Source organism: Lepisma saccharinum, chromosome 14, assembly GCF_977018435.1.
Source record: "Lepisma saccharinum chromosome 14, izLepSacc3.1, whole genome shotgun sequence".
In the NCBI taxonomy this organism is placed as follows: domain Eukaryota; kingdom Metazoa; phylum Arthropoda; class Insecta; order Zygentoma; family Lepismatidae; genus Lepisma; species Lepisma saccharinum.
In genome coordinates, this window is record NC_139242.1 from 37,492,013 (window position 1) to 37,519,310 (window position 27,298).

The window sequence follows — 27,298 nt, forward strand, 5'->3', positions numbered from 1 at the left end:
TATATCTATGTTATATGTACAGTAGGATGCAAAAGTATTTCTCGGCAGGGTTCATGATTCTTTAATATGTGTTATTAAGAAATTTATTTTTACGTATGCTGGTGCAGAGGGTGTCAATAGTTTGTTAGGGGCAAACAAGGAGGGTAAACAATATTTGCCTGGCAATACGTATGGATCCCACTATACCCCCAAGTCAACACATACGTATGTTTATAAATAATTTTATGAAATATTATTCCCTAAGGAGAGGGGATGAGGATACGCAAGTATAATAATGATATTAACAACATAACTGTAATCGAGTTCATGAAATTAAATTAACTGAGGAAAAAACGTGCTGCAGATACACCAACAACAGTTTGAACACTGGCGGGATTTTATTAACAACATAAAACCCGTTTAGAGTATAGTTCTCACTACAGTTTTCACTGAATGGCAATGGTATGCAATTAAATCATCGGACTTTATTTTTATGAAACAATTCCTTATTAGCTTTGGAGGTTTATTAATGCATTTCCTATGTTTTATTTCATTTTAGATAGAAAATGAGTTACTTTGTAATGTTGCTCCGCCACTTCCGCGTGAGGTCAGAGAGTTTGAGTTGTGAGAGTGTTTTCGTGTGAAATGTGTTTTTCAATCAAATGTGATATATTTCTGAAATAGAATAAATTTATCGTGACACGTTGAAACAAAATATTTTTCGATTCGGTAAGAGTCTATCGATATTTTGATACATATATAACGCTTTTAAGTTCTGTATTCGCTGTGGTAACCAAATTGTTTGTACATGTAACATTTGATTAGGAGCTCTAATCGGTAGCAATCACATAATTTAAAAGGCGACATACTGGAAATACATTTATATTCTACTAATAAAATAAATTACTTTGTGATAGTTATCCGTTAGAGATGACAAGTAACAGAAATATAAAAAGGCCCCACAGTAAGTCAATGAACATTTGCAATGCATACTGTACAGTATGCAAAAAGTGTTAATAAATGCAACCGAATTTATACACTTATTTTCTGAATAGGGTACATTAGGTACTTTCATGTACAAAGACGTGATTATGTAATTATATACAGTTCATGTGTACAAGGTGGAAGTTCGACAGTACGAGAAACAGGAATGCGATTGGAAACCACTACTGAACATTATGTGGAGTGAAGTTGCGTTCACATTTGACATTTAATCTGCTGTTTTGAATGTAAAATATGTACATATGGCATTGCCATTTTTAGTAGTGTCAACGATTAGTAACTCTTGAGTGTTTTGAGCATACAACATAGACAGAGCCAGGATTCTTTCATTTGGGGAGAAGACACTTCATGTGACGAGCATGGTCATGTGGAAAGGGAGGGAGGTTGGGTGGGTGATGTCTGTAGAAATATATTTCGCACAAGTAATTTCATTTAAATCACTGTATTTTTGCATTATCATAATTGATTATGGATACATAGTCTCATCTGTCTGACCCATTCATGACAGAAATAGAATTGAGGCAATTGCGTATAATAATTGCATATATAATCGATGCCATTGCATATATCCTCTTTAACCCTCCATTGGTTGCGCTCTATCTCTGAGATACATCCGACTATAATTGTTTATTTTCTCGGACACGATTAAGTGTGCTGTTGTAAGCTTCTCAGTAGCCTCTTCTCGCTTTGAATACAGACGACCACAATCTGATGCCTCTTTGTGTCTGGGCTTATTAGGCTGTTTGTTTCTGTTAGATTCTGTATCAAGTGATTTCATTTGGCTTAGTGTTATCTTAGTCTGCTTGTAGAATGGACGGTACGGTATAAATTTACAATACCGGAATTATCTCCAATTTGTTTGAAATTCGGCATACTCACTAATTTTGGCCTCGTAATCACAAATCTGCAGTTCAAATTTGACGGTCACGTTTACAAATTGCAAAATAACAGGCAGAAATTACCGCTCTGATTGTCCATACACTAACATGGTAACCATGTTTGATGATATGAACAAGTGACATGCGAAGGTTGCTCAAGTGTTGTGCAATAAGTGAGAGCCGTTAATTTGCATGTGAGAGAATGGCATCTTGCGTAAAAAAGGAAAAAAATGTTTGGCTCACGAACCATTCACGGTTAGGTTAGGTTAGGCAAGCATAGTTAAAATTCAGAATCATCATGAACATAGTTTTTAAACGCTAATCATTCCAAAAAATATTTGTTTCCTTCATAAATCAAGGGTGTTTACTCCGTTCACGGATCCGCTTATTTTGGCTTATTTTGCAATTTCTAGACGTGACTGCCAAATTTTAACTGTAGATTCGTAATTACGAATTACGAATTTCAAACACATTGGAGATACTTCCGGTATTGTAAATTCGCTCCGACGGTACTTTAGTATTATACGGACTACCTCATTGCATTGCTCAAGTGATTTATTGCTTTGTGTAATTATGTAATCAACATTCATTATAAGTGCCTAACCTAACCTAATAGTGTGTTCCTATTATGTCCGTAAGTGTTTCTTTTGCTTCCCCAGAAAGCAGGTAGTCCGTATAATACTAAAGTACCAAATGGACTGTTAGGATTGCAGAAAACACTGAATTCGCTAGTTCCATGCTCTGCAGCAATGAAAGTGAATGCAATGAATATGATATAATCAGTGATAAGGGTTTGTCAGCGATTGCAATAATGCAGAGGTAGACCGAAGACTGAACTGGATGATTGTGATGACTGACGGCAGAGTGATGGTGCACAAATAAAGGTATATAAATATCATATGTAGTGCTTAAGAGTTATATGTAAGACTAAAATAAAATAAGGTGAAAATTAAGGTATGATTGCACAATATAGAGAATATCTACAATTCCTTTTCTACTTCTTATGCTTTTATATATGCAGTCCTGGTAACGTATCTGGAGTTAAGATTTGGGGCTCATGTGTAAAAATTGTACACTTACGTCTATATATGTTGCAAAATTACTACCGCAATCATTCTCCATACATAAACATAACAACCATGTTTGATAATATGAGCAAGTGATGTTCGGCATTCGTTGGGCTGCCTACAGCATTGCCACACTGTTCCTTTATTACTTGCAGAACATTAGTTGTTGCTTCGTTACTGAATGATCATTAATCGTTGAAGCAAAGAGCATGTCGAATGCAGACTTTGATTAAAGTTAGGTTTGGCAATGGTGTTCGAGCATTCTTCTACAAAAATGGCATCTTCCACAGTGCTACAAAACTTATATTTTTTTTTACAATATGTGCTCATTGGGAAAATATTTCACTGATATCCCCACGAAAATTTTTCTGGTAAGGTTAGGCTAAGAAAATATCTTGAATATCGTTAATATTTGGTATATTAACAAATTTTGGCCTCCTAATCAGTACACGAACCATGCACGGGTAGCCCCACGAACCATGTCCAGTAAACTTAGGTTAGGCAAGCATAGTTAAAATTTTGTTCGCCCAAAAATGCGATACAGCTCTAAAAAGAAAACAAGGTAACAGTATGGTATAGGGAAAACACATTTCTTCAAATTTACAGGAGAAACTACTTACGGAACTGAGTTTCTGTAGACTTTTGAAAGCTCGTGGAAGTGTTTTCTCCCTTCGTTCAACTTATTCGGCCGGTAAATCATGTATTTTTCGACATTAATGTCTCTCAGATGCACAAAAGCTCTTGCCTCCATTACTTTCGACTACGTGAACCAAATGTTCCATGTGTTCAATGATGTAACCCATGGTCAGTGTTTCCAAACTCACCATTGTTTTGCCAGAACATGACAATTTTAACTATGTTTGCCTAACATCACAGAACCTAACCTAACCTTGCGTGCATGATTCGTGGGGCTATTTATGAATGGTTTCTGGGGCTACGCGTGCATGGTTCGTGGGGCTATTTATGAATGGTTTGTATGTTTATGATTGGTTTGTGGGGCTATCCATGAATGGTTTGTGGGGTTATCCGTGAATGGTGTGTGGGGCTACACGTGCATGGTTCATGGTGTTTTCGAACCCGAAAAAAAATACAAAATGAGTAACACAAAAGTAGGTATTTTTTGGTGAAGAAGGTTGTAGCAGAAGAAAATAAAATTAGCTGCAAATGGGAAAAAAATCTAAGAAATATTGGCTGGACCTACAGTTTGAAATGAGATCCGAAGTATTCTGCCTCCACTAAGGATTCAACCTCAGACCCCTTCTTATTACAAGGCAACAACATTACTTTATTCCATTCCAGAGGCCCATTCATGATTATCAACGGAACCTTCTATAAAAAGGCAGGCCTTTTTCCAACAACAGTACTACCAATTTGTTCTCTGTAATTTACAGGCTAAATTAAATCTTAATCTCTGATGAAGAAGCAAACAATCTTCTTAAATGTGGAAAACATTCCAACCGTTGCAACACATGACAGTGGGGGTGTCACATTGAAGTGACGAGTAACATGCGTCCCTTCAGTCTGTATGCTAGCATCCACCACATATGTACAAACAAGACCGAGGTGACATTATGCACATTATTGAAGGAGCTTTCAGACGGAAGTCACAGATGACAAGCGACAGTCTCCTTCAGTATAAAGCAAAACATTAATTGTGCATGCAAGAATAACAGAACGAAGCAGCACGATGTACACCATTGAGAAGAACATTATAGTCCAACCAACATGCACGTGACATGTTTAACTCGTTTTCACACTTCAGTTCAAAAGGTTGAATAGATTACTGAGGCATGTCACTTGTTGCTTCAGTCTGAAAGTTCACTGAGAAAACTGTACAGGCCAAGTGACAAGCAGCACTTGCAGCTTATGTTGTTTCGGTTTGAAAGGTTGCATTTACTTCTAAGGGTTGGTTTCCAAAAGCCACATGTCGCTTCCGTCTCAAAGCTCTGTTAAATAGGATATTTACACAAATTCAAGTAATACGTATACTTCCGCATATGTGTTGTCAACAGTAAAGATTTTTAATTGTCCTGAAACACAGAATATTTTGATATTAACATTTGTTTCATATTTTATGACATCAACATTTCAATTGAGACACAAACATGTAAAAGCTTGTTTTAAGTCAATTTCATGGTCAGAGGTGCTCATCAGGCTACACGTTTAGTTTTAACAATAGCTTTCCCATGCCGTACAAGAAACTTACATACCTGGGAGCAGCTCACAGGCCCACACTTTCTATTTTATCACTAAAATTCAAGAAACCATTTTATTATTGAATAACTGCTTCCTTTGCTGATATATGTGCAGTTATTTATTAATTATAATAATTACAAAAATTACTACAGTAAAACCTGTCTATCCCGGAACATGATGGTTCCGAGCAAAATTTTCTGTCTTAACAGTTTTCCTTCTTATACAGGGTTGACTTTAAATACAGTATAGAGTGCTGCAGGAAATAATGGAAAGACAGATTTACATTTTGCATTACTTATAATGTAGAGTACTAATGCATGTACGTACATGAATAAAAATGCGATACAGTCTCAATAAGCATAGCAGAGATTACAATTATGTAACTACACAACATGTTGGTACACTTTTTACATATTGTAAGAACATACAGTATGTACTTATGTATCTTTTCGAACCCGGGACCCTTGGCGTCGTAGTTCGATGTGCATAGAGGGAAAGAGAAAGATTGAAAGATAAAATAAGAGACTTGAAGAAAGATTGAGATAAAAGTGAAAAATAAAGGAAGGAAACAAAGAGAGATAACAAGAAAAATGGAAAGATGACGAAAGAACAGAGGAGAAATAGACAAAGAAATGTGGAGAAAGATGGTAAGAGATGAAAGAAAGAAACAGAATCGTAACAGCTATGAGTATTGTAGCACATTCTTTCATATCAACAATGTTACCGATAAGTGAGTGGCAACTGAGGCATGTTCCACTTACAGTATTGCATTGTTTTCTTGCGAGCAAAAAAATAAAGAAGAAATTTCGGTCTTACTGAGAATAAAAACATCTTGTTGGCCTTTAAATGGTGTTCCGGTTCCACGTTAAGGAGGTTTCCACCTTAGGCAGGTCATTTTCTGGTATAAAATTGGTCTGTTCTGGGGACTTTTTCCCGTATTTACAGGTTTCCTTCTTATAGAGGTTCCGGGATATGCAGTTTTTACTGTATAATTAACAAAAAATAATAACAAATTTTTGTATGAGTGTGTCATATATTTTATCATTCACTAAAACTCACAAACTTCATAATAATTTTTTATTAATGTTTTTTTGTTTATGGTGCAGTTATTACATGTAATAATTACAATCATTACCAACCAATTGTACACTGTCAGTGGCATGAGTGTCTCGAATGAAACACATTCAAAGATTGCACCTGATACACCCACCAAGTGCATTTACCTCCTAATTACATTACCTTTATGTTTTTATGAACAAGAGTAATACAGAAATATTGAGAACACCATAGGGAACAGTGTAATTTATTTTCAAATAGTTTAAAAATCTAAATAATAGAGGGCCTGCAAGCTCCCCTGCGGTAAGCTAGGGTTAGAATTGTATCCCACTGTGCAATATGTGGGATTGGCCAATATCTGTCTCTTTGCTGCTACATTTAGCTAGTTGTATAATATGTCACTACAAACCTGTAAACTCATACCAGTGACTTCAAGTGAAATAGGTTAGCTGTAATTGGTAAAAAAACAAAATTTCAGGTTTTTTACAAAGCCAGCTTTTTATAAAAAAAACGTCCATTCAGAAAAGCCAGCTTTCTTGCAACTCTAGTTCGAAGCGATTTTGGCTCAGCTCAGCCTTAATTTAAAGCCCTCCCCATTGTGTATTTTTTTCCAATTGGATATGCATCTGTTAGTGGTGACAAGTTCTTATTCTATTTCAGGTATTTGAAACCTTGTAGATTATAAGAAGCAAGTATGAGGAAGGAACAGTTTGACAAGGCAGCTTGGAGTTGGGCTGACATGGTTGATCCATCATGTATGACAGATGAGCATGTAGAAACAGCGTACAGAGTCAAATTTAAATTTTGCAAATTTCAATCATGCAAGTAAGTGTTGTTTGCTTTTCTACTTATTTTTTTTTTAAGGTTCTGTGTTGCAATATTATTGAAACAGTGTGATTATTTGTCATGTAACAGTTAACTAAAGCCATATTTTCATTTATTTAATTAATATATATTTATTTATTTTGGTCCGTCAATATATATGTCCCACTTTTATAAGTTGATATTCCTTGCTGCCCTGCAGTAGGGATAGAACCGAGCATGCTAGGTAGGAGCACGAGGGACACCATTTCTGTAGCAATGGAGCATTGGATCCCAGAATACCATGCTTTTGTGGTATAGAGCGACCGCAAGGAAAATAAACTTCGATGAAAAGACTCTGCTCACCTTTCCCTTCATCTGTTCAACTCGGGCCATAAGAAAGCATGCTCCAATCTGCCCCTCCCCTCCATGTGGGAGTACGGTGCACAGAAGTCGCTGGTCTCCACAGGTTTTTTTGCTTGTGGTTCCACTGTAGATGCATATTTTAAAAGTAAACATTGTATGATAGCCCTACATCATAAATTTTGACATACAGTTTTAACACTTTGAGACATGCTAGAGTACCAGAACAACATACACTGCTCGAGAAACAATGGCAACGTTAAGTACCGTGTTCGCATGCAGAAACATCTCACATTTCGGGAGCGTAGCTTGGCCTGCAAGATCACTCGATCTGACTGCCTGCGATTTCTTTCTCTAGGGGGTACCCTAAGAGCCAAGTTTATGAACACATGCCCCTATCTTAGATCACCTGAAGAGAAGAATTAGGGACGAAGTACAGCCAATCCCATCTGGGATGGTGATGTCTGTAATGGATAATTTTGTTTGTTATATCTGTGAGTGCACAACACAGAATGGTTTCTATCTACCCGATGTGATTTTCAAGTAATAAGAAGTGAACAGTGTTGTGTTTCAAATGCCATTATGTTATCTATCAATTTGCACTATCTTGCTTTACGTTAGCTGTACTGTGTTGCTATAGGAAATATATTAAAATGGTAGATATATATTGCTGGACCCTTTACTTATATTAACCTTCTGAAGATCAGCTAATGAACCTTGATACAGCAGTTCATTCAAGAATGTGCATGTTACAAAGTTGAGATGAAAATTTGAGAAGAGAACAATACAAAAACATACATTCAAATGCAGTGGCATGCCGTAACATTTTCCGTAGGGGAAGCAGATCCCGAAAAATTAAGAAAACCAAGAATTCATTGCTTCTACATGGTACGTTATAATGAAAAAATTAGCACTCTACCTGATACTGTTTCCATAATGTCTAAGGGAAAGATGAATGTCCTGGTACAGTTGTTCATTTTTTTTTAATTTTAGTTGGTCTGTCGTCAAACGTATTTAATGCAACAGACGATCGCGGATGATTGAAACAATTTTCAAGATTTTCACACATTGCAATATTTACAAATCCACTTTGGCACCATGTAGTTTTTTCCATAATAAATAGTAAACAATGCCAACACTAAAGTTTTTGAAGCAAACAGATAGAAATTCACCTGCTGAAAAGCCATAACTTTTCACCTCGCAAAATGCTTGAAAAAGTGTGACCGTGGCCAGCAAGTTTTACCAACTCTATTTGGCGGATGTTAGCTATTTTAATAGACCGAACGCTCGGAAATGTTTATCTTCACATAGAATATATCATCCGTATGTCAGCAATCATATTTTTGTGTTTCTCCTGTGTTTTGAAACTTTATAGTTTATTTATGAATATAAATTTTAACTAGCTTGGTGGATATGCTACATCGCTGATAGTATACAGTACACTTGGACATTTAATTGTGCAGTTCGCAACACTGAGGACATCAGCAGGCTGACCGATGGCAGTCTCTGCTTTCTTCCAGCCCTTACGGGTTGGAAAACAAGCTTTGTCTCCACACAACGTCCCCTCCCATTGGATCCCTGAAGGTCGCCGGGGTATTTTTCGGGTTTCTGATGACATTGCCAGGGTGGTGATACTACGCAAATGTTTTGTTAACAGGCCGTGAGAGGATGTTGATGGCCCCATATCGGAAAAGGACGAACCTTGGACGCGAGCAGGTTGATATTCTGTTGAGGCAACCTGGAAGAAATAATGAGAAACCAAAAGTTAAAGAATTAATTTGTAACAGTTATGCTGTGTGCCACCACTGCTGGCCTTGCTGTACCAGAGTGCACGTGCATGTTCAAATGTGCATTATAAAAATATATTAAAATACATTGTGAACTTTAGGAAGGACTAAAATCATTATAATGGTTGACAGCAAAGTTACAAATTATTATATTATATTCTTTATAAGTAGATATTCAAACACTGTTGGTTTTTACAGGATGTGACATGGCTCATGGCAATGTTTTGGATAATAGCTTGGAGACAGAGTAAATCACTTTTGAAGATATTTGCAATAAATTTGTGATTAATATTTTTTGTTACTTCTGGATGAAGTGGTTCAAATTTTAGTTTGTTCAAGAGATGAATGGAATTTAATTCATGTAATGTTCATTTTAATTATGATATATGTGTGAATTATGGCTTCTTAACTTACAGTGTGCAGTGTCATTTTTACACTGTACACTTTTTTGGGATGGAATATGAATATGGATGTATGAATAAACATAAATATTTTAGCATGGACAAATCAACTATAGGGCAACTGTATTTAGTACCGTAACATCATCTTTATGTTGTAATATATTTCAACTTTGTCTACTTTTACTCATTTTGGAAACAAATGTCTACATCTTTTTCCCGGTATGCATTTTTTTGTAAAAAAAAAAAATAGAAGGGCTTGGTGCATCCAACAGCTTGAGAAGCCACACATTTAGCAGAAATCATTTTTTTTTGGCCCAAGTTGTGTGTTGCTACACCATCCACCTTGTCATGCTGTTGGCCAAATATTTTTTTCTTGAGTAGAACATAATGAGCCACTGTGTAAGATGATATCATACAATGATGCATTTCTTGATCCCAGGAGTAAGTTGTTTAATTTAGACACTTTGTTGCCTAATTGAAGGGATGATTCCAGTTCTCCTATATACGATAGTGATGAGGACATTGACGGACCGGACCATCTTGTGGTAATTCATTGTCCTAAAGTCAAGTAGGTTAACAATAAAATATTTTGTGGCTTGTCATACTATTCTGTCCAAAAGTACCAAAAAATGTGGTACAAAATTATTTGCGACATAGACGAATTTTTAATCTGAAGCTCATCAGATGTTTTCCTAAAATAACAACTGTAGCTTGTTAGACACATAAAAAATCTCAATTTTGTATTACTAAAGTCATTTACATAATGTGGATTATAGTGTTGTCGCACAGCTTCCAGTGAGTTTATTACATGAGGGCAAGAACATGACAAGCCACAAAATTGTGTGTATTTTTGAAGAAAAGAATTGAACTTTGGTAAAATAACACTTACGTCTCGCACTGGGGCTGTACTGTCTAAAGTGCAAGGTTTGGGCTCTGGCTATGTGATGCGTGCAGGTTCAAGTCTCCTGGGGGAAGTGTAACAACTTTTCCTGAGATTTCAGCCTGTGTATAGGACAAGTGATCACCCACCGTTGTGAGGAAATTGGGGAGCTATGGATGAGTAGTGTAATCCAGTCACAGAAAACCTCCACAACGTCTGGGGGTTTGTTATGCTGACCACACATCACCCCTAACTGATTGGATGATTCCAGAGGTGGGTGGGGGGGGGGGGCTCCCTCATAGTGCAGTGGTAGTATCGTTGTCGCCTTGTAATCAAGGGGTCCTGGGTTCAATACCCAGTGAACTCGCATAGTGGTTCGGATCCCACTTTAAACTGTAGGTCCAGTCCCGATTAGCTTTACTGTGCACAAAGTGGACTTAAAACACCAACTCAATCAATCAGTCAACCAGAGGTGAGAGTGAGGCCGGCAGTTGGCAGATAAGCACTGGACCTCACTGGCTGTTACACCATGGGTTAACACTTAAACATACTTTCGTTTCAGCCAGAGAAGAGATAATATATCCATTTAAAATATCATGAAGCCTGACACACATTAAAGGAATAATAAAAATTATGGAATTTTTCAAACAAAAAAATAGCTCTACTGAAAAATTTACCTGATGATTGCATGTTGTGCCAAACCCTTCAGTTGTAGTACTGCTTACAATGAACCAATCCTTCATCAGGAAATTTCCAGAGTCATTTCGTTCTAACAGTATGTTCTATACCTGTTGTATTTACTTAACATTTCTGATACAGTATTCTACTTTGCCTTCCAATTGTATATACGCAATTATACACCTTCAAAATTACATATTTTCCTTCTTTTTGGCCTTTTCAAGTGTTTCCCTTTCTTGCTTGTTTATTGTGATTTTTATTTAATCTGTGATTTTGTTCATGATAAAGAGATTTAGTGTCTTTAAATGATTTGTGGTAATTAAAAGAGATAAGCACATTGTTTTTAATTTTTTTTTACTTCTAGGAGGAATTGCAGAGGAAATCCACATTGCCTTTCTGCAATCGGAGAGAAGAGTTGGTTGGGTGAGGTACCTGACGAAAGTTGGCACAACATGGAGGACCCAAATTTGGAAAGAAGACAAGAAGGTGGTTTTGTTGGATTGAAAAACCTTGGTGCAACTTGCTACATTAACAGCCTGCTACAACTCTGGTTTCATAATTTGGCTTTCAGGTAACTTTCATTAACTATATATTATTTCAGAGAAACCTTATTACTCTAATGATGCCATTGTTTTGAAACCTATTTGGCAACAATTTGAGCATTATGTAGTTCCTTGCACCTTAGCAGAGGTTCGATTTAGATTAAAACCTACACTAATTCATGAGTTATGTTTCATGAAAAATCATCAGATCAAGTGAAAAGAGAACAAAAATTTGTCAAGTTACCTGATTGGTTATGTTTATCACAGAGCACACTGTCAAAGATGATAGACTGTTGAACATAGATGATCCCTGCACCGCCTCATTTTCTGTTGTTTCGTCATTAAGGTGCATGTTTGCATCCAGAATCCCGGTTTCGAGCCTCCACAAGTTAACTTCGTAACAGGGAACCACGATTTCAAAATACCTCCATTCGACTTGCCTTACGAGTTTTCAGTGATGATGTGGAAACTTTTGTAATTTGTTTTCCACTTTGAAAATGTTGATGTGTTGCGAAGTTATTCTCATTGAACCCTTATACTGCATTTGGGCATCCGTTACAACACCGACTGTCAAAATTCAACCATGCTAATTTCTGTTTTGAAACTGTTAGTGTTACAAAGTAACAGATGAAATCAGTCTTGAAGCTTTCCAGGTGATGAATATTTTGTTCATTCTCTTGAGTTATCAACCAGATTGGAAGGTAGAAGTGACTTCTAGTCTGAAGATGAGAGCGACGTTAGCTCTTGAAAGCTCGGAAATCTTTCCAGAACTCATCTGGTGGATAGCTCGAGACAGTCTGTTCCAAAACCCTGTAAGTAATTATGGAAATCTTGTCAAACTCAATCTTTCACACACAATAGATTTATTTCATAGAAATTCCAGTGAGAGAACGCAGGGTGAACCAGGCTCTGTAGATTTTGCCAATATATTGTCAGTTTATATTTTGGATTTCATTATGGCATTTTTTGTCTATGAATCCTTGAACACATGGGACACGTAACCATTGTTAATTTTCCTTGGGGTTACAGGTTTGAGTCCTGGTCTGGGCATTCTTTGTGTGTCACTTCATCAATTTCATCATATCATACACAGTGCGGCAATTTGAAATCGAGACTGGTGCTGTAAAAAAATAAACAAGTGTTCATAGAAAGTTACTTACCTGAGATCATTTAAAGTAGGACCCTCCTGCATCCACACATCATTGTGCCCTGCCTACCAGTGCATGGAAGGATTGCTGGAATTCGTTTTGTGTAATGCTGTTTAAAATCCTTGTCGTAGCACTCTTGATGGTCAGTACGTCATCAAAGTAGGAACCTTTGAGTGCAGATTTTAGTTTAGGAATTAGAAAATAATCACACGGGGCTAGATCTGGTGAATAGGCAGGATGTGACAATATATATACAGATTTTGGGTCAAAAAGTCCTCAATCACAGACTTGTGACTTGGGGCGTTGTCATGAAGCAGACATCAGCTGCCATCATCCCGATACTTGGGCATCACATGTGTTATTCTTTGCATCAAACGTTTCATAGCCTCAAAATAAAATACAGCAGTAAGAGTATGTCTGTAATTTTGGCCTTTAGGAATGAGTGTCCTCATTTTGTCAACCAATTTTGGTGTTCTCACCGTCCTTGCTGCACCCGAATACTCGTTATCTTCAATTGGCTCCCATCCATGTGAAACACCTGTGCCATTCAAAGACATGCATACAGGATAAACAATTGTACCCATACACTTGGCTGCAACATGTGAATTGTTTTCATAGCAGCTTTACCCAGGCGTACACGAAACATGATGTTTGCTCTTTGTTCCATGTTGAATTCATAATGCACTTTCACGACACGTGTCCACACTCAACAATGCCACATGCCACTCAAGGTCAACGAGCTCTGCACCAATTGTTCGTGAGATACCCCTCACTTGTTCGCACCACAGAACGCTTGCACAGTGGTGCCACCTACCGAGGAAAACAAATCAGTCTCAATTTCAAATTGCCGCACTGTGTATATCACTCATTCTCATCTTCGCAATTAGCCAAAAGTGGCAGATAAGTGAAGTAAAATAAACCAAATCAATCAGTCAATCTTAACATTTTCCTTTTTCTTGATTTATCTTAGTTTTAAGTTGTTAGTCTCTCTCCATCTCTCTGCCTCCCCCTCTCCCTGTTTCCCTCTCTCCACCCAGCATGCTTGGCACACAACTCAAATGTTATCTAACGGCATGAATATGTTGACGAATGAGTGAAATATTACTGTTCGTTTTGTTTTCTTTAGAATGTTATAGAAGAAATATCATACTTTTCTGTTTTTCATTTAATCACTTTTCCACAGGAAAGCTATTTATTCATGGAATCCAGAGGAAGATCCTCATGAATCGGTTAATCCAACATTGCAAGAGGTACATTATATTCCTGGATCAAGCATTGCCCACTTGCAACTTTTATTTGCCTTGCTTCAGTTTGGTAATAGGAGGTAAGTGGCAGAAATTTATATTTCAATATTCAAAAGCAGATTTACAAGATTGCTCATTGGAAGAAAAACAAAACCTTCGTCCTGAAAATGCTGTAAATCTATGAAATGTTTCTCTTGCAGTTTATGGTTCTTACAAGCTGTGGTGATTTGTATTTAAACACTGGAAGACTTATTTACACTATTTAATTTACACTAACACTGTACTACATTCAGGATGGCTACTTACTGGGAATTCTGTGTGAATTATTGGCTCCGGGAATTATGCGTGAATTCTACTTGAATTTTTTTCGTCTAAAAGTTATAACTTTTATTAATCCAAATCCTATTCACATTTTATGCAAATAAAAATTATTTTACGTAAAATTTTCCCATGAAATTATTTGCAGCCTATTAAATCAATATTGATTTCAGCCTGCTGCAAAAAATTAGATCCAAAAATTTTGTTGCTCGCTTCGCTCGCATTATTTCATTGTTCTCCGGAATGCATTGTGGAAAATTATCAGACAGAGAAATAACACTTGTCTTAATTGATTTTGTTTTAAATGCAAGAACAATTGTTTTGAGGAAAGGGAGCGTGCACATTTGAGAGACAATTTATATAATTTTTGCTGTTGGTTTATTGTGAGATGGATGAATTGGTTGTGTAATGTATTTAAATATTATATGTTGTACATAATATGTATTAAAGAAACTGAATACGTACACAATTTAATATCCATGTCGCTCCATGTTGCATATATGTGGAACATATATCGTACATGAAAGTTATACATGTTAATGTAAAAAAGAATAATATTTGGAATGCATTTATCAAGCATTTTCTATCTTTCAAAAATAAAATGAAATTGAATGTGTCAAAAAATAATTCAAATAGTTTGTTCGAACACAAATGCTTTAGCACCAACTTCTACCCTCTTTTTGCATAATTTACGAGGATAATAACATCTTTGATACTACCACTACCACCACCACTACTACTACTACTACTACTTATAATAATAATAACAATGTTGGTCCCGGCGGGTTGGAATCCTGGCTTGGGTATGGATGTTTGTGACTGTCCATTCATCAATTTAATCATCACTCATCCCATCTTCGGAAATTAGCCAAACGTGGCACATGAAGCGAAGTAAAATAAAACAAATCAATAATAATAATAATAATAATAATAATATTAACACTATTATTATTAGTAAGTTTATCCTAGTACTTTCTCCCTGCCTGCCCAGACAAAAATTCGTGGTTGCGCCTCTGATTGTAAATAGAAACTCAGCATATTAAATTAAATATTTTAATGATATTACGTATACCGTTTAATTGAATTATAATTTTTCGATGTTGGAATCAAGATATTGTGTAGATGTTGAGTGAGAGACAGTAATACGTAAGGTTGAAACAGAGAAGACATCTGCTTCAATTTTTGGAAAGTTCGCCTTGAAAACCGGGAATTATACTTGAATTTTATCATGGTCCTAGAGTAGCCACCCTGTACATTGGAGTGGAGTCGAACACCGTTTAGCAATGTTGCTCGATGTGTTTTTTTTTTCATGTCTGGTATTCCCCGATACCTACTACACCTTGAACATTGACCATAGAAGAGCGTCTGCATAGTTCTTTGTAAGAAGTTAAAATAACACTTAAAATATACAACTTCTCACACATTCATAACACTAATAATAACACATACATTAAACTATCCCAAACAAAAGCATATAAACACAATTTTTGCTGTTTTGCTTCGTGAGAATACACACTACTTTCATCTGATCTTCATTTTTAGTTTGAATAATGTGACAGTTATGACAATGAAATGAATTTAACAAGAATATAAAGAAGCCGTTATACAACGAATCTTGTGAATAATATTACATTGTTTGATCATAACAATTCAACTGTGAAACAAGCTATTTCTTCTTATTTTTTAAACCGTAAACTGGAAGAGAAATTATTCCACAATACAAGCGATATGTACATACAGGAAACATTAAAGAGCTATGAAGTTTATCTTAATTTTATATAGTTCAAAATGACACATCCAGTGATAACTTGAAGAATTTCAGTGTGTGTAATTGTAAACGGTGAAACTTCGTTTTTGTTCCCAAATTTTACACTTTCCTGCATAATGCACTTAATCCACCTGCTTGCGTAAAAACGTATATGCCATATTTACTCAAATCTAATGTTCACTCCAAATTTTATTACAATACAAGACTATTTTTCATTAAGCAAATTATTAGAAATAGACCTACAGGCACTTCAATTTCAAGATGACATTATGTAACACACATGACATGTCTATGTCAGTGTGTGAGATTCATTATCGCTTTCCTCGTCATCCTTAGCATTGCTCTCCAGTTTTAAAAGCAAGTTAACTTTGGCTTTCCAAATATAATTTTTCGTCTTTGAGGTTCTGTTGAATATGATGCTAGTGTAATAACACTAATTTTTATGTGGGTTCATGGATTCCCGGTTCTTGGAACCAGGAAGTGTATCTGTGTAGTCAGTTCTTTCATTTAAGGAAATGCATTAGATTCTTCAGTAAATTGAATTTTCCACCCAATTCATACTTGCGCAGAGAGTGTATTTGAATGAAATTATGAAATTACATATATTCATAAATCCCCTTCCCTCAGTGTTGAATTTTTATTGCTAGGACTGAGCCGAAACCATTAGAAACTGATGCTCCTATGAAGTTTTTTTTTTTTTTTTCCAACTGAAATTACATACTAATATTAGCATGTCAGTATTTCAGTGCAAATTATATCCATCAATTGTCAGTGTTTTGCTTTAAAATATTCAAGAATTCATCAGAATATTAAAACATAAGGTACATAATTACAAAATCCAGTTTTTCACACAATACTCGTGCAAAATAAATGGAACTGAATTTTGCATAATTTTCAAGAGAATTAGATCCCATGAAAGACCAAAATGCCAAAGAAAAGTATTGGCTGGTATTGGTAAACAAATTCCTATTGAAACATTGGCATCAGCTGTTCTATTTATTTAATGTGTAAGTTATCATTATTGTTATTCAGGGTTCAAAAAATACATTCTAATATTTTGAAGCAATATTATGTATCTTCACAGATTTGTTGTGCTTGCAAATCATAGGGACATTCATTTGTGATGGAGGTAATTTTTTTTCTATACTGGTAATGGCTGATTAACTTGACATTCAATTATGATGCAGGTCCGTTTATAACGTTGGCTTGTTCTAGTGATGAGTAGATTTGGCATACATTGTTGAGAGCAAAGATTGTTAGCTACCCCTGATGTCTTGAGAAAGAAAATAAACTTTCCTTTTTATTCTTCAGGTATATAGATCCATCACCCTACATAGAATCGTTGGGCATTGATGCTATGATCCAACAAGATGCACAGGAGTTTTCAAAGCTTTTTATATCAATGCTGGAGACTCGAATGGCTCATCAAAGTTTGCCTCTCGTCAGGAATATGGTCCAGGAACAGTTTAGGGGCCAGTATTCTTATGTAACAAAGTAAGTAGATCCTATACAATATGGTTTGGTGCATAATAAAAAAAAATGCCACTTTGTGCATTTTAATACACATATGTATGAACATTATTGAAATGGTGTTATTTTTACTCGTCAACCTCTTGTAAGGCTTACCATTGCATATCCCGTTATTTATAATTGTTGCTGTTTACAGCTGAAATCCATGCAGCAAGGTGTAGGGACTTTGTTAGGCCATATAAATGATAAACTTTAGGGTGTAGGTTAGACTGTAAATTTACAGGCTTAATAATATTACAGTGGCTACTGTGAGTGTGACCTTAATTTATGCCCTTGCTCTCAAAAACCAAAAGTTCCCTGATAAAGTGCAAAGATGACACAACAGTATGTGCACTTTATGTATGATTAGTTCTTATAACTTTAATTTCCTTATTAATGTACACATGAAATGTACTTACATATCCATGTAACGGTTTATTTCATTATATTAACTTTAAATGTGGATTAATCAAATGGAATAAACTGTTATGTGGATACATGGGTACATTTTGTGTGGATTTTAATAACTTACTGCGTTTAAGTCCCATGAATGAATTAATATGTGGTAAACACGGTTTTAGTATTTCATACGTTAAGTTTGGTTCATTAAATTAGGCACACACAGGAGATGTACTACATAGATATTTCAGCGAAAAATGCAGGCTCGACCAGGACTCGAACCCGAGTCTTTGGCATACCGTGCCATTGCTCTACCACCAGCCAACCTGGCCTCGACGTTGTGTGCCTAATTTAATGAATTGACATCTCTACGCTGGGAGGAACCAGGCAACGTCGACGTCTACAGTGTTTCAAAGGCAACAGATCTCGTTGTGGTAGCACTAGCAGAGATGATTCCACACAGGTAAAACAGCGACAGCAAAAAATCAGGCGAGGCCAGGCTGGCTCGATAGCTCAGTGGTAGAGCTGTGGCACAGTGTGCCAGAGATCCAGGTTTGAGTCCTGATCGAGCCTGCATTTTTCGCTGAAATATATATGTTAAGTTTGGTGTTTCCACATTGTGAATTTGGATGATTTCTGATTAATTTCTAAGGACCACTGCCTTCATTAAATGAGGATGCGGCATCTGGGACGGACATGGTAGTGCGTCGCTGATTTATTTGTTCACGGGTGGCGGTAGTTTCATTTCCTCCCATCTGGCTGCGCTGGCGCATGTTTCTTGGTTTGTGTCATGTGATGTGATTTCTTCTGGCAACTGTTTTGCCCCCCCCCCTCCCTCCCAACCCCCTTACACCCACCACGAACCACATCGCACCAAGCAACACAACCCAACCTGTCAGTCACTGCCTTGCAATGCCATCAGACGACGGAAACCAAAAGAGCTCCCAGTGGAAAGCACAGCAGACATTTCAAACCAAGAAACTTGCACCAGTGCTGCCAGATGGAAGGAAACAAAATTACTGCTGCCTGGCACAAAGCAGTGACACACTACCACCTCCGTCCCAGACACAGCATTCTCAGTTAAAGAAGGACCTCCCTGATTGTGTAGTGTTGCCTTGCAACCAAGGGATACCAGGTTCGATACCCGGTAGAGGCACTTAGTGATTCAGATCCGACTGTAAACTGTAGGTCTAGTCCCAATTAGCCTATCTATGCATAAAAGTGGACTTAAAACAAAAATACTCAAACTCAGTTAAAGAAGGCAGTGCACCTTCGAAATTAATTGGAAAGCATACAAATTCGCAACGTGGAAACACCAAATTTCACGTATGAAATGAACGAATTAATTTCTTTAGTTTTAGTGATGCAATATTATACGATTAGGTACTGAAGCAATATCATATTGCAATTGTTTAGGTACTGCAAATAGCATGTACAATAATAGGCTCCAATGTTTTCCAGGTGTTCCCAGTGTGCCACAGAATCTATGTGTGATTCAACCTTTTATGAGCTCGATCTAAATATCAAAGGAAACAAAACTTTGGAAGGATGTTTGCAGGAATTTTTACAAGATGAGAAACTAGAGGGTGCTGATCAATACCACTGCACTATTTGTGAGAAGAAGCAAAATGCTACAAGGAACATCAGGTTGAATCATTTACCTCCCGTGCTCAATCTACAGCTTCTAAGATTTGTTTTTGATAGGTGAGTTTTGTCTGTCTATGTAAATCTCCATTACAGTGGGTTGATTGACCCATTTTTTTCTCAAATTTTATTTTTGCCCAAATTGAAACACTTCTGTACTACTGTCGGATTAAAAATTATGGATACTAGAGTTTGGACTCCCAATTAAAAAATAAGTAGTAGACAGACCTACACAAAAACGAGTTACACCAGAATTTAGCTTATTCAATTCTACATTAATCTGTGCTAACCAAATTTTTTTTTTAGTATGTCATCGATTTTTTATTGCCGTGAGAAGAAAAAAAGTGCCTTTTTTTGGTGTTTTGCAACCGAGCACTCTCTTTTAGATTCTATAAAGAAAAAACTTGGGGTCTGATCGTGATGAAATTTAAATACAACACATGTAGAAAGGTTTCAAATGCAATCCTTAATTTTCAGATATTTAAGATTGGCCAAAAGAAGGTTCTTATCAATTTTGTGAAACAACTTATTCTTAGTATTGGGTATTCCTACAAATACGATCTTGGTCTTGTTATCAAGCTCTTTTCAACTGTTTTTTTTAAAAAAAACAATGTAATTGTCAATTCATTGATTTTAAACGGAACTTTATTCAATTTAGTAATTATGTTTGTTGGATGTGGCAACACCCCTCACAATGACAGCCTGCAGTTTACACAGTTCAATGGACATTGCCATAATGCCTGCATGTACGGTCCAAACTTAAATATCCATAATTTTTAATCCGACAGTATGGCTCCAATGTAGTAATTTTGACATTTTCTCAGGTGAAGTCCAATAGGAGTCAGTTGAAGTGCTAGTACATTTGATGGAACAAGTCTTCCTCCTCCTGGCGGGATTGTAGTAGGTTTGGTAGGACACTATTGCACTCCGGAGCGTTGAATGGCGTTTGGACATTTGGCTTTTCATGACTGGAAGTTTTGTGTGAAAACGTATCCCCAACCTCTTCAAAGTGAAGAATTAAAACATAAATAACAAAAAACGAGCACCCCCACCCTTTATTTTCAATTTTAATCTATCATATATTGATGTACATACCTGGGTGATGAACATCACAAACATTCAGTTTTGCAGTGTTTGCCAACCTAACATCTGGTTCTTTAAAGCTGACATTTTAAATTGTGATACTGCTGTTTGTAGAGTTCTGGTTGGTAAGCAGTAAGAATCCACATTCATTTTTCCATCTTTGAATGTGACATTGTATAGAACGTATTGTTTCAGTTTTCTGAAATTAATTTCATGGTCATTGATGTCAAACTTCATACGGTATTTTTTTTTTCAAATATGAAGAATCCTCCTCCAGTATGGCATGGGGAACATTTATTTTCAGTTTAAACATTGTATCTTGAAAAATGAGGATTAACAAAAGTAAGCTCAAACAAGTCTGAACTTATAACATGCTTGAAGATTTTTTATTATCTCTGAGTAACTGTTAAAAGAGATTTAATTCATTAAAGAAAATATGAATGTACACATACACTAGCTCTACTAAATCTGTTCTGAAAGGTGTACCAATGTGAGCCCATATTTGATAGTTTTGAGTAATCTGCTGTAGAAGTTGCAAGTAAATACTTGTATACATGTATTCCTCATCAAAGAACCCATACAGTCAACTTACCTAGCACCATCTAGGCACTGCTAGTTCTCTGCACGATAGCAAAGATTGTCAAGGGTTTGGTGAATGCACCTCTTCTCTCTGAGTTCGATTACTGAGGTTATATACACTGCTGGACAAAATAAACCGGACACTTGCATTTTTGTGATAAATTCTGATTCGAAGGCTAACTAAATGTTGCAGAAACCGAATTAAGTACGAATGTATAAACAAAGTCCGGGCCTATGAATGGTGCATATGGTACTGCATGATCTGCCAAACATTCTGTAATATATCATTGCAATTCAGATGTCAAATATTAAGCTGCCCGTTTATTTTTGTCCATCGGTATATATATATATCTTAATACTTTAACTGCCATGCATATTAAATTTATATTCAAGTAGTCTCCTGTCACAGACAATGAGTAGAGGCATGGATATTTCATTTTTGACGAAAACACGAAATTTGAAATAACACATTGTAATGTTAATTTTTCATGTTTCTGAAAGGTGTGAGGTGCATTTTCCTACCTTGTTTTGTCACGAAATAATGCGAAATGAACTGCAAACTGTGTAATTAACTCTTAAACATGAAATTTAGAGTTAATTTACCGACGTGAAACTTTCTGAAGTCAGAATTATCCTGTGAGTTACGAAATTAATGGAAAACTGATTAATTCTGCTGTAAATATTTGAGAAGCAAAAATGGATCTCTTTATACAGGAATAAACTTAATATTCTCATAACGACATAAATGTGCTATTAGAAGGGCTATGTTTATTTTGTGTAATAAGTGCAGTTTTTAAATCAAATTTAGGATTATATTCACATTTTTAAAACCAAAATGTCATTTTATATAACGCTTTTTCGCCGCTATAGCAGCGAAATTTTATTTTATTTATCGCTATTGAACTCAAAATTAACTCTGTTTTTGTACCGAAAGTTTGCACATACAACTAAAGGTGTACTGAATTTCTTATTTATTTATTAGTACCCACTTTAAACTGTAGGTCCAGTCCCGATTAGCCTTATTGTGCATAAAGTGGACTTAAAATACGAACTCAACAACAACAATAAAACTTAAAACATATTCTTGTGTTTGCAATGTGCACAATGTATACGATTTACTTCTGTGCTGTGTACAAATATCAGTAGATAATTCTATTTCAGATAGCTTTTTTCTCACCCCAAGTTCTATTCAAAAGCTGACAATTTATTGAATGTAGTTGTAAAATTTGAGAAACAGCACACTTGAATTACTGTGTAAATAATTTGTCAGTTGCAAACACAGGTAGTGGTCAACACTTCTGACGTAATTTGAGCTGAACCAAACTGGAAGCAGGGTGTAGACCAAGGTCGGTTGAATCTTCCCTCCCTCCCTTGGGAAACACTTCACGGGGGTGCACATTCCACTTCCTGCCCCAACTCCCAATGTCAATTTTTTACGCATTTTACATTTTGCGAAATCTAAAATAATTTGTAATATAATATGATATATGGAATTTAGAACAGTAATAATAAGTTATTTTAGTTATTATATGACTAAGAATTATTATTATATTCGTGATCTTTTTTACGTGTGCACGAAGACAAATATTCGTTACTAGTTTTTGCTGGCAATGTATCCTGCTTTCGGTTGAGCTTGGCTATTTTCGGGTTTTGGCTGTTTTACTTAGTGCTGTAGATTTAGGTTTCAGAAACTTGCACTATAGTCACATATTAGTTTCTGAATAAATTTTACAAGGTAACCAAAAAAGTTCTTGCCGTTTTTGACGTCCCATTAATCATGCGCTCGCAGAGAGGAAACGAAATGACTCACGTGCCTACCAAGCGATTGGGAGTTAGTCTGACCATCGACTGTCAGTAATACAGGCACGTTGCGCACACACAGCAGTCATAGCTCATCTAGTGTCGAAGAGAAATGGAGGTATCGAAGCAGCTTGTTCGCGTGTGTTTGTTGTATGACTTTAAAGTGGGCCTACAGCTGCCACATCAAGTCGCCAGATTTGCCTGGCATTTGGGGAGAATGCCGTGAACAAACGCACTGCCAGGCATTGGTTCCAGAAATTCCGTTCGGGCGATGCGAGCCTTTCGGATGAACCTCGCAGTGGACGACCACATGTGTTGGATGACGACACTCTGAAAGCAGCCATCGAGGAGGACAGTGGTCTAACGTGTGATGAACTTGCAGAAAGGTTCCATGTTTCCGCTGGAACAGTCAAACTTCACCTGCATGGGATAGGGAAGTCATACAAGTTAAGCAAGTGGGTACCCCACACATTGTCGGCAGCCAACAAGGAACAGCGAGTGAGAGCCTGTTTGTCCTTGCTCACTCGGCACCTGAACACACCCATATTTGATCGCTTGCTCACTGGTGACGAAAAGTGGTTCCTCTATGACACTCCCAAGTGTACCAGACATTGGTTGTCGCCACATGACCCTGTTCCTCACACCTCAAGACCACCTCTGCTCCCACGAAAGGTTATGCTCTCTGTATGGTGGAATTGTTGGCAAGTGGTGCATTACGAGCTCCTTCCACCTGGTCAGACCATCACTGCTGACCACTACTCTCAGCAGTTGCAAATAGTGCACCATGCATTGCGGCAGAAGAAGGTGGCATTCGTGAATCGCAAGGGTGTGCTGTTCCTGCACGACAATGCCAAGCCACATGTGGCAAAGAGAACCCGGGAGACCCTTCAGGAACTCGGCTGGGAGACACTGTGCCATCCACCATACTCACCGGACCTTGCACCAACAGATTACCACCTGTTTCATTCTCTCGACAACCACCTCCGTGGGAGATCCCTCGCAAATAAGGGAGACCTGCGGAATGCACTCACGGACTTCTTTGAGTCCAAGTCTGCCGAATTTTATCACCAGGGTATTGTGCTTACTTTGAAACCTAAAGGTACGTACCATCCACTGTATTGCTCTTTGTTTATCACTGCTCTAGAATGGGAAGAATTTTTTGGTTACCTTGAACATAAAAAAAAACTACTTTGTTACATAGGGTGTATAGAATTGTTACACACACGGCTGTGTGCATAATACTTATACACACCATCAAAATACTAATACGCATCTTTACACAAAAGTACTTCACACAACAAAGGTTCACTAGTTGTGAGTACAAACACCAGCAGCTGTTTTGAACAATATGGAGCAATACTTTTCTTTGTTATCCAGTCATTACTGTCCCCTCAGTTCAAAATACAGAGCGTGAATAGTTTCAGACAGCATGCTAACTTTGTTACAGCAACTATGAAACCAAAGAAAATTTTTTGATTGTGAATCCGCATGAGTATTGATATTTTTAAACAATGATTTTTTAAACATTTGATGGCATGCAAAATATTACACAGAATTTGGAACTTTGTAATTAATGCTCTAGTTATAGTTGTGTTGATTGTTTTACAGGCAAACTGGGCGAAAGAAGAAATTGAATACCAGTATAAGCTTTCCAGAAGTGCTGGATATGTCCAAGTACCTGAATTTGCCTGAAGACACTCAGGTGTATAATCTTAGTGCTGTGTTAATTCATCGAGGACCTACTGCAAATTCAGGACATTATGTGGGTAGGTATTTTTGTGTAGCTAGATAAATCAACTGGCTGCCATTACTTGTGATGGTGTTACTCAGTACATATTATTGCTGAAGCAGAACCACGTTCAAACTGATAGTTCATTTTGAATATTTTTTTTTTCCTATTTACCATAGATTATGGGAACTGTGGTGGTGTAGTCAGTAGGGCATCTGACTGCTACATGGGAGACCTCTGTTCAATTCTCAAGGTGGGTGATCAATGGTTGGAATTTTTCCAGCTGTCCCCCTGCATAAAGCAGCTCAAGGGTTTGCCAAGCCTCAAATGAATGGGTTTCCTGTGGAGACGGGTAGAAAAAGCTAAAATTAATTTCATTTTCTCGGGAGCCAGCTTTTTTTTTTCCTTTCTTTTAATATGGTTAAGAAAGCCATGAATTCTACTAAGATAAAGCTACATATTTAAACATTTAATGTATTAATTGCTACAATATTGGTTTAAAAGTAATTATTTCTTGCCCCAGACTCGCATTCCTAAATAAGTCTCTGCTGGTAACAGAATGAATAACTATGCAATAGATTCTAATATATGGCCGACTACGATATCACAGCAGATTTTAAAATTAAGCTCGCAACAGTGAAAAATTTAAAATGCCACTTTTATTATTCTGATTTAATGATACACGTGATAACAGAAACACACAAACATTAAATCAAGGTGTCCTGGGTTTGAAACCTGGTGGAGGCACATAGTGGTTCGGATTAGGGATGTCCAAAGGATCCGGATCCGAGAATTTCGTATCTTAATCCCATTATAATATTACCACACCTTAAAAGGTATTATGATCTTCGATTACAAAGACATTTTTCATTAGTTAGTCCTTCAAGATTTTTTTTCAAGTGTTGTTCCTAAAATACTTTGCTATGCATCGGCTAACACACTCGTGCACAAAAACAATCTTACTTGTTTAACATAAAATGTCAGAGGTGATTTTGTAAATGCCATTGAAACAAATATGTATTCATTGGAATGTATTGGAAATGGAAACACACATAAATGTGAGACATTTCATTCCAGGATGAAACCTTTAACACATTTAACAAGATAGAAATGTTATACAAAAATTATACAATTGTTCTACTGGGTCGCTCAAAAAGTCACTTAACACCACCTGTACAAGGCCACTGCAGCACGCAACATGGAAATGGTGATGACCAATTGTTATCAGGCCAAGGGGGAACCACATTGACGCCACCCGCACAGTCGGCGGCCATCTTGAATTCAACTTCAGAATTTTAAATGGGAATGGGGTGATATGATCAGGCTAGAATTTCACGAGAAATGCAATGGTGTTTTTTTTTTTGATGTATCTTTAACCAGTAATAAGTTATGACTGAATTCTTGTACCAATTTACTCCTTTTCGCGGTGTTAGAAAAATGCCTTAAAATTTGTTTAGCGCATTGGGAGCACATCGAGATCAAAGTGATGTCTAGGAAGAGAAGTTCGCATGCCATTGCACAAGATTTTAATCGAATACATCCATGAAGAGCTGCGTATTATGAATGGTTGTTGCGAACAATTTACAGTGTGATGCTTCCATTGAATTAAAAGTCCTTCACAATGACAAGGTTAATGTTTATGTTCATAAGGAAGTTCATAAACAGAATATGCGACCCTTGTCATCTGATAACTAACTTTGGACAGAAACTGCTTCACAACATTCCCATAGTGTTCTGGTGTTCCTCCCTATTGAAAAAAACTGTAAAAATTACCTTCTTCCATAAGCAAGGATGAAAAAACCTGTTTATTTAACAAATCCAAGTAGCCCTAAGCATTTAAGGTTCCGTTGATAGAAAATTGACTAACCAATCGTGTTCCACACAGCGTGCCGCACCATTAACTTACCAGCACTAACCATTCAGCTTTTATCTGTCAAAAATGGGTTATCAGATAAAAAGCATCGAATATTCTGTTTATGAACTTCCTTATGAACGTAAACATTAGCCTTGTCTCTGTGAAGGACTTTTCATTTAATGGAAGCGTCACACTGTAATTGTTCGCGACAACCATTCATAATGAGCAGCTCTTCATGGATGTATTAGATTAAAATCTTGTGCAATGGCATGCAAACTTCTCTCCCTAGACGTCACTTTGATCTCGATGTGTTACCAATGCGCTAAACAAATTTTAAGGCATTTTTCTAACACCTCAGAAAAGGAGCAAATTGGTACAAGAATTCAGTCATAACTTTTTACTGGTTAAAGGTACATCAAAAAAACCTTCACCATTGCATTTCTCGTGAAATTCTAGCCTGATTTGATATATCATATCACCCCCTTCCCATTTAAAATTCTGAAGTTGAATTCAAGATGGCGGACTTCAAGATGACCGCCAACCATGCAGGTGGCGTCAATGTGGTTCCCCCTTGGCCTGGCAACGATTGGTC

The 27,298-nt window shown here is 36.7% G+C and overlaps 1 protein-coding gene across 3 annotated transcripts in view; it reads left to right on the plus strand.

Annotated features, from left to right (window-relative positions):
- Window positions 1-591: 591 nt before the first annotated feature.
- LOC145998801 (ubiquitin carboxyl-terminal hydrolase 48-like) overlaps window positions 592-27,298 on the plus strand; it is a 319,266-nt gene continuing 292,559 nt past the window's right edge. For 2 of the 3 annotated variants that reach the window (XM_083135408.1, XM_083135411.1), the window contains exons 1-7: window positions 592-708; window positions 6,839-7,003; window positions 11,453-11,659; window positions 13,962-14,102; window positions 17,420-17,602; window positions 19,478-19,720; window positions 24,731-24,888. In XM_083135408.1, coding sequence (XP_082991534.1) covers window positions 6,873-7,003; window positions 11,453-11,659; window positions 13,962-14,102; window positions 17,420-17,602; window positions 19,478-19,720; window positions 24,731-24,888 — 1,063 coding nt within the window. In that variant the 5' untranslated portion in view covers window positions 592-708; window positions 6,839-6,872. Of the gene's footprint in view, window positions 709-2,646; window positions 2,744-6,838; window positions 7,004-11,452; window positions 11,660-13,961; window positions 14,103-17,419; window positions 17,603-19,477; window positions 19,721-24,730; window positions 24,889-27,298 lie in introns of those variants that run through there. The other variant, XM_083135410.1, reaches the window with a different exon arrangement.